This window comes from Crocodylus porosus, unplaced genomic scaffold, assembly GCF_001723895.1.
Source record: "Crocodylus porosus isolate Cpor-Errol unplaced genomic scaffold, CroPor_comp1, whole genome shotgun sequence".
NCBI classification, from domain to species: domain Eukaryota; kingdom Metazoa; phylum Chordata; order Crocodylia; family Crocodylidae; genus Crocodylus; species Crocodylus porosus.
Genome location: NW_017728886.1, coordinates 179,759,595 through 179,767,761, shown reverse-complemented (window position 1 = coordinate 179,767,761; position 8,167 = coordinate 179,759,595). Strand labels below are relative to the sequence as shown.

Genomic DNA, 8,167 nt, shown 5'->3' with positions numbered 1-8,167 from the left:
ATACAGACTTATGAGGCTTGCTGTCTTCCCAAAAGCCTCATTTTAGTCCAAATGTTCTACAAGAGCAGGTCTGGAGCGCATCAAAATATTTCAGTCATAAGAAGTGCAATATTTTGGAAGCTCTTTTTATAACATTTTCACATAAAAAGCATGATTCCTGACACTGAGCAATGAAAGCAGGCGCTTATAAATTAATAAAAACTTGAGTCCTACAGGAAAATTGCAAGCAGTGACAGTTATATGATATAACTTCTGCCATTCTCAGTTGGGTTCTTGTTAGTCTTACCTAGGACCATACTTGCTTCAAACCTAAGTTTCCTGTAATGACCAAAACACATAAGAGGGGGCCAGAGAGCATAGAATAAGAAGCAATTGGATCTTATACGCCTTCTGATCAGGCAGACATATCTCTTCCATTCAACTCAGTCACTGATGCGATCCTACATTTAAACATATTCTGTCAAGGTAAGAGCCTTGTCATCAGTACAGGTCAAAGCATGCTGACCAGAACCAAATGTGATTCATGACAGCAGGGGCTAGCGCATGGCTTGATCCTGACAATGCCCACCACTCTGCAAAAACTACAGCACCTCAAAATTGGGCTTGTAGTTTTTCTGGCCTCTGTTGTCAGGGCCTGTTTCTTTCACATAAGGCCAAAACAACAACCTAATTCTGCAGCTTTGGAGGCAGCACTCACAACAGTTGCCCTAGCATTACAGCTGCCCTAGCATGCATGCTGAGTCTGGGCTGCAGAGGTCATGACAGAAGAACAGGTTAATGAAAAAAACACTTTATTTGGAAAGATTTTGTCCATTTTTTTTAAAGCAGCAAATTATTTGAAAGTTCAAAGAGCTAGACAGCTCATTCTGAAAAAAAAAAAGAGAAAAAAAAAGTTTCACTAGGAAGAACGTTCTAGTCAATGAGAAGGAATAGGGGCCAGTAACGTCAAGAACAGCCTTACCAGCAGGTACACTATAGAAACATAATATGTCATTCCCATTGTTCCCCTCCACTGTTCTTTGTCTTAGAACATGTGAACACTCTTAAAGATAGCACTATTATAAAAGTTAGATTATCATCCCTGTTATGCCAAACCAGCACATGCACAGGATGTTTTTTCCCTCCTTCATAGATTCACAAGATGACCTTTGTCCAAGCGAGAAACAGTCTTCTGTCCCTAGAGGAATGGCTGATGGTGCTAGAAGATTGCCTATCTATAGAAATAGATATTTTTCTGTTGTGACTTGTAAGAAATTGAACTGCCTTCCAATGAGTTTCAGCTCCTGCTTTTATCGTTATAGTGCGATGAAGCAATTTTATTTCGTTTTGCACTTCATAGTGTCTAGTGTGATAGTTTTGCAGGAAAGAATGGAGCTGACAACATTTTCATGCAAGCACTATGTTTCATTCATTTTCACCTGGGTTGTTTTCATAAAGCTCTGCAGGAAAATGTGGCAGCACAGCTACAATTTCTCCATCTCCTGGAAGCCTGTCTTGTATTATTTGCATTCTGACTGACTATATCATTCATATAATCAATAGCAGTTAACTACTATGATGTGATCTTCACGTTTTTCACTGGTATTCCTTTAACTCTTGTGTATAACTTTGAACCATATAAAACTTTTCCCATTTCCTGTAAAAAGGCAGAGGAAAAAATACTTCTAAAATGACTTTGCAACATGTGCTTTATTTTAAGTCATTACTGAGTCAAAACTACACAGTATAACCTTTTAACATACCTTACTCCCTCAGTGAGGTTTTTCCCCTCAGAAATTGCATTTTTTTAACATGGAATGAAACCTACATTACAATCATAAATTTTCATGCTACAATGTTCTCTAACAAACCATTTGTGTCATCAATAATAATAATTTTAAGAAAAGGCCATTTTTTCAAGCTCATATGTATTTCTACATTTGGGAACTTAAAAAACCCGTCTCGGATGTAAAAATGTGAGTTGGAATATGTAAACATTTTTTGTATACCTGAAACACTGGAAGGAAAATATCAGATAACAGCAAAACTGTTGCCTTGAATCATTGAAATGGGAAAATGCATGTTGTGGAGAGAAGAGAGAAGCACAGACTATTCAGTCTTCAAAGGGTTATAAGAAACAAAACATATTCTTATGTCTTTTGACTGGCTTTTCTTTTCCTCTCTAATGGAAAGCAGTCATTTTTGAGAGGGTGGCCCTTCAGAACATCCCAATTTTTCATCATAATTGATTTAGCCATTAGTTAAACGTTGATTTTTTTTCCTGAGAAAAGTCATTGATGTTTCATGGAGATGTCTCCTGTGACTGTACAAATAAAATAAGGCAGTTAAAGAAATTGTCACTTTGTTTTCTTTTTGCTGACAGAGGCTTGTCTGCAGAGTCTTTGAAACCTCAGCTTTTTTATAAATGGGCATGGCTAGATTTTCTTCGGCTTCCACTCTGGCATTTTATCTCGGGTGTCCTGAAGGCTAGTCAGATTCCCATTACTGTGGCTTGGAAGTCAGTGACATATAACAGCATATTGCACAATCCAAACTATATCACTCCTGAACATGTGAAGAAGGTACAGTAATGTCATCTGCAGGGTCACTCCTTGTTCTTTACAGGTACAAATTGATGTCTAGAAGTCTTACTTAACCAGACATGGATGCAAAACGTTTTTTGATTAAATTACAAAGCAAGGTCCTCAGATTATAGGAGTGGCATTGTAAAAAAACAAAATTAAACACCTTCTTCACCATTTATCCTTAATTTGAAAGGCAGCACGGATTCCTCAAGATGTAGCTTCCAGGATTCCATCAGTGAAAAATCACTGCTACCTAACTAGAAAAGAATTAGCTCTTATGAGAATATTGTGCTTTTGTGTTTAAATTCAGATGAAGTCAACTTGATTCGTAGTAAAATGCCAGAGATCAATTAGTTTTTTCCCTAGTCCATTTGATCATAGTCTCTGGTGAGCGGTAGAGGAATATTAATTTGGCATATAGGTCTTCCTCTAGTTCCAGTTCCCCAGTCTCTCGTACTAAGAAAATGTCAGTACACAACTTCAAGATACGATCCACATTTGGGAGCTCCTCAAACATGATGGAGTGAGAGATCCCACTGAAGAACTCACGGACAAACTTTCCAATCACCAGGACAACTGAGGCATAAAGTCCCATGATGCTGCAAAGCAAGAGATGAAAATGGTCAATTCTGCTTTCTAATCTAGACGTAACTCCAAAGAGAAAACAAAGATATTGACAGATTTTATGAAACTTGACTAGAAGTAAAGCTTGTGTGAGTTGGATGAAATACATATTAGAAACTCCAGCAAACTAAAAACAGAGTGTGTTGCAAAAGTAAGTGGTCTATGGAACTTTCTCAGAATTTCTCAGAAACCTTTAAATTGATATGCATATAGGGCGCTTTTACATGTGACAAAATTGGCCTTTAAAGTGGCTTAACTGCCCTTTTGCATCGCTTTAATGGCATCACTGTTTACACCTGCGGTGGTTTATTTCATTTTACTTTCATCACGCTGTACACTTGTGATAGCATATTTACTTTATATTACCTTGTTACATAGCAAAGTAAAACACATCCCATGTATTTTAGTTTACTACTTAACAAATTGAAACAATGCATGTGGTGCTGGAAGCCTAGATGTGCTCAGGAAAGCTCGGGCTTGGTGACCTTCCAGCACCCTGTGCACCATCCCCACCACCTTCTCTGGTCACCAGCACAGCCAGCTGCCCTCCTGCCACCTTGCCACACTGCCCCAGGGGCAAGCCAGCCATTCCTGGGAGTCCCATGTAGCAGGAAGGCAGTGAGGATGGTGCATGAAGTGCTGGATCCTACTTGCCTCTCCTGCAGCTGGGAGGGGGGAAGTGGGGAAGGGGAGGTGAGCTGCTAATGGCTCAAGCTGCAGAGAACCCCAGACCTTCCCTCCATGGGGGCGGCACCCCACAGGTGGCACCTGCCCGCTAACACCCTGCCCAGGCAATCCTGGGGGGTGCCACCACTGAGGAGGGAAGGGCCATGCTCCCCTACAGCTCAGGGGCTGTGCGACCTGGCAGCACCTTGTACAGGCAGGTTCCACTGAGAAAAAAAACAGAAAAAAGTGGAGAGGGCCTGATCCTTTTTTTTTTTGGTTCTGGAGCCTGCCCACATCTCCCATGGCCAGGGGACACAGTGCTGACGAGCCAAATAGTCCCTGAGCTGCGGCGTCCCCTGGTCCTTCCCTCCTTGCTGGAAAAAGCTCCCGGGATCACCCAGGTGAGCTGCTAGGAGGTGGGTGCTGCCTGGAGGGCACTGCTGCCTTGGACGGAAGGACTGGGGCCCCCTGCAGCTCAGGGCCTGCTGGCAGCTTGCCTCCAGCCACGGGAGAGGTGGGCAGGCTCTGAGGGGAAAAAAAGGCTTTTTTTTTTCCTGGTGGGGCCTGCCCACATCAGCGGGTGGAGGGGGGAGGTGGGTGAGCCGATGGAGGCCATCACTGTGACCTGACGGAAGTCTCTAACTTGAAACAGTAGGTTTTTCATCAACACAATTAAAAACCCACCATTTCACTTTAGAGAGAACTAAACTCCGTCACGTGTACAAACTGCCATAAAGTCATGAGGAGCAAAAATCCCACCTACTGTGGGAATCCTTCCAAGGGATTACCTAAAGGAAATTGCCAAATCAGCAACTCAGCAGGAGAAAGGGATGATGGTTTGCTTCCCTGCAGAAAGGAGAGGGTCTCTCCACCCAGAAATGACATCACCCTGAAATAATGGTCGGTAAGGAGATTGGAGGTCATCTGTACCTCTCTAATAGGCCCAGGGTCTCCTGCCTTTTCTTTTGATATCAATGGAGTTATGCCAATACTTCTTCCTCTGGTGGAGGTTCTTCTTTAATTGGTCCTACAACATGGAGAAGCTCAGCAGGAAAGCCTCAGACTATAATCAGTTGTCTGTGGGGTTGTGGGGGAAGATAATATATGTTCTCCCTTTGCCTTTGACCCTGTTTCATCTCATCTGTAGTTTCTCAATTATGTAGAGGATTCTCTACTGAGATGAGGTTAGGGATAATGACATGGGATGTTCCCAAAGCTGACCTTCTGCATGTGAATTTTGGATATAGGAGACTAATACCTTCCCTTCCTGAGAAAAGATGGGGTTCATATTTTTGCAGCAGTTTATAATTAAGAATGACAGCCCTATTTTAAAGTAGAATGAGTAAAATCAATGGACATTATACCATCTGTAGTACCTATGTGCTAGGTTCTGATTTCATCTTAAAGTGTGGAGCTTTTCTTCAAGATATTTATGGCAGTTTCAAATGTTACAAGAGAAATGCAGGCCCCCATATTCTGGGACACAGCCATTAAAATTGTAAATTTACCTCTAGTTAGTTTTGATAACCAAGGCTATTGTTTTATATAAAAAGTTATTGCTTACCCATAGCCAGCTAGGAATCCAAGACTGGGTGGGCTAACTTTGTCACTGAATACAAAGAGTTCAAGGCTGGGTCTAGGTGTTTTAGATCTCTTTCCAACCTGATTCAAGATCCACCACTCACTGGAGTTATTTTCGATCAAGGAAACTGTGATGTTGTCCCTCTTCCCATCTATTGGGATGAAAAATATATTAGTGCACAGAAACCATGAAGTCAATGAGTCAGGCTGATCGGGATGCCTATTACCAAGGACAAAAGTAACTGTGTAATCTAACATTTCCATTAAATGAAACTAAATAGTCCTGGAACCCATTTTAAGAAGGTTCTATCAAACAGTTCTGGACTTTTTTCTATCAAAGCACTTCTGGCTAAATCTTATTTTGCTATATGTACCTACATAAAGCAAAATGTGTGCTTGTGGTTGCATAACTACGTTTTGAAACTTATGCACAAACTGGAATGCTATTTCACTGTGTGGACATGATGGAAAAGGGCCCTCTCACTTTTTTGGCCAATAGATAAGATGGTAGGGCACTTGAGCAGGGAGCAATGCTCTAGGTCTTCTTCACTTTGAACTGGCATTTCCTGCCTTTTAGCAGGGTGCTCTTACCACCAAGCTGTAGACTAGGCATTGCTCAGTCCACTGTCCAGCTTTTCTCCTCATGCTGGCCCTGTTGTGCCTGGCATATCAAGGGATAAAATGGATGAACAGCACTTGGGACAGCTAAGTTTCTATCCCACTGGAAGCAGAGGCTCAGGCTGGAAGCTAAGGTCTACCTCTCACTGAGCTGCAAATCAGTGAGCTGCATACTTTCTTCCTCATGGCCCCTAAGAATTGCCCAACAGGCTAGTTCAAGAGGAGGAATGGAGAAGGGTCTGGGAAAAATAGACTCCCAGTTACAGCATCTTTTTGGAAAACAGAAGACACAGGTTTTAGGCGAGGGAGAAACTGGACCCCAGATCTTCTGCTTTTTGGGTGTGCTGTGCTCCATAGGCTGATATTGCCTCATTCTCTACATGCACTCCACCTGCCTTTAACAGCACTGGGCAATGCAGGATTAACTGGAGCCAGAGCAACAGGCAGCCACAGCTTATGCCATGGTATGCAGAAGGATTCTTTTGCTTCTACATGGAGCATCATTCCCATGCACAGTTATGTGGACATTTGCCACTGAAGGAGCAAATGAATTGGTTCTTGGCAGAGGGGATTTTAGCACTATTCTGATAGTACACTTGAGAGTGTGCTACATGACCAAGAGATTGGTAGGGGACAATCTGATGGAATCCTTAGTCTCTGGTGAGCGGTACAATCAATGAGTTGGTAGTATGTGGCCATTCTGGTGCAGTTTGTGGAGAAAAGGTGATGGGGCTGAGCACAGACCAAGTAAAACCTGCAGGCATTCATTGCATTTGCTCTACACTCTATTTTTCCCCTAGCAAGAACATGGTCTGATAGTTTCTCTGCCCGAGTCCCTGTACCTTGTCCCTACACTGTTCTGCATCGTCTAACAGGAACAGAATGCTAGGATGTCTGCTTGGGCCATTGCCCAGAGGTGGCATTGCCCAGGCTGGAGGTGGGCCATACTTGGATTTCTGAATACCAAGAACTAAGGAGTTAGGTGAAGGGATGCTCATTGCTTCAGAAGGGTAGATAGTGCTGCTAGCCAGCCTTTAACTCTGTGCTAATGCTGTGGATTATTGTCCACTTAGAAGCTCCAGTGACAGAGCAGAACTTTGCGAGTTAGTCATTGTCTGAAGCATGACCTAATACTCATAACAATCCAGTGCTAGAGTACAGTGTCTCCTCTGTATTGACACAATGGATATGTCATAATTGGGAGTGACATATTACTTGGGAGTGACAAGACCTTGGCAGAGTCTTGCCATTTGGTAAACTTCCTCATGTGTTTTAACAATGGGAAAAATATGCCATGCTAGTAAGAGAGATACACCAGTTGGTCTACATACCTTTCAGTAGCTGCTTTATGGGTTTTGCCAAAGAATCACTAGGCGCCTTGATGTAGTATGGATATATGTCTTCTAAGGTCCTGCAGGAAACGTGTAAAAACCCATAACTTTACCTTGTTATACCTAAGAGCTTTCACTTCGAAATCTTCCTTGGGGGAGTTGTAGCACATAATTCCACTCTGAAAAGGCAATTACTGTAACTGCTGTGTTTCTTGGGTTAGATGCATCTTGCATACGTTTGGACTGGCATTCCAGTGTCTTTGACAGTTTGATTTTTGACCTTCTACCTGTATTTTCACAAGGAACTCTCTCTCCAGAAAGTCCCTGAAGGCTGATGTATGTAAGCTCACAGATAAGAAGGACTGGCACTCAAATCTATTCTTTTTTTTTTTCCTTTCAAAGGAAAACACTGCAAAAAACATTTGATGGAAATGCTTATGCTTGAGAGCAGAACAGTATTCAGAAAGTGAGGATTTTCTCTGGGATTGTTTTTGGAAATCTTTTTGCATGATCTGAGCCTTTCCAATCTCAGCTAACTGCTGAAGAAGTACTTTCCTGTACATTTGGGAAAAGTCATCCAAGCTGGAAAATGGCTTTGCAGTATCCAGAAACAGTTTAGTTTTATCAGAGACAAAAGAATTACCCCATCCTGTCCTGTTCAAAGAGGGTGGTGGCTTAGAGAAATCAAGAGCATTCTCCAGTAAAAAAACAATGTTGAGAAGATCAGAATCCAGCCACCTTTCCAATCTCAGCTAACTGCTGAAGAAGTACTTTCCTGTACAT

The 8,167-nt window shown here is 42.2% G+C and overlaps 1 protein-coding gene across 3 annotated transcripts in view; it reads right to left on the bottom strand.

Annotated features, from left to right (window-relative positions):
• Nucleotides 1-1,670: 1,670 nt before the first annotated feature.
• PIEZO2 (piezo type mechanosensitive ion channel component 2) overlaps nucleotides 1,671-8,167 on the bottom strand; it is a 498,844-nt gene continuing 492,347 nt past the window's right edge. For all 3 annotated transcript variants that reach the window (XM_019545872.1, XM_019545881.1, XM_019545888.1), the window contains 3 exons: nucleotides 7,385-7,464; nucleotides 5,419-5,587; nucleotides 1,671-3,163 (listed from right to left, as the gene is read on the bottom strand). In XM_019545872.1, coding sequence (XP_019401417.1) covers nucleotides 2,911-3,163; nucleotides 5,419-5,587; nucleotides 7,385-7,464 — 502 coding nt within the window. In that variant the 3' untranslated portion in view covers nucleotides 1,671-2,910. The remainder of the gene's footprint in view (nucleotides 3,164-5,418; nucleotides 5,588-7,384; nucleotides 7,465-8,167) is intronic.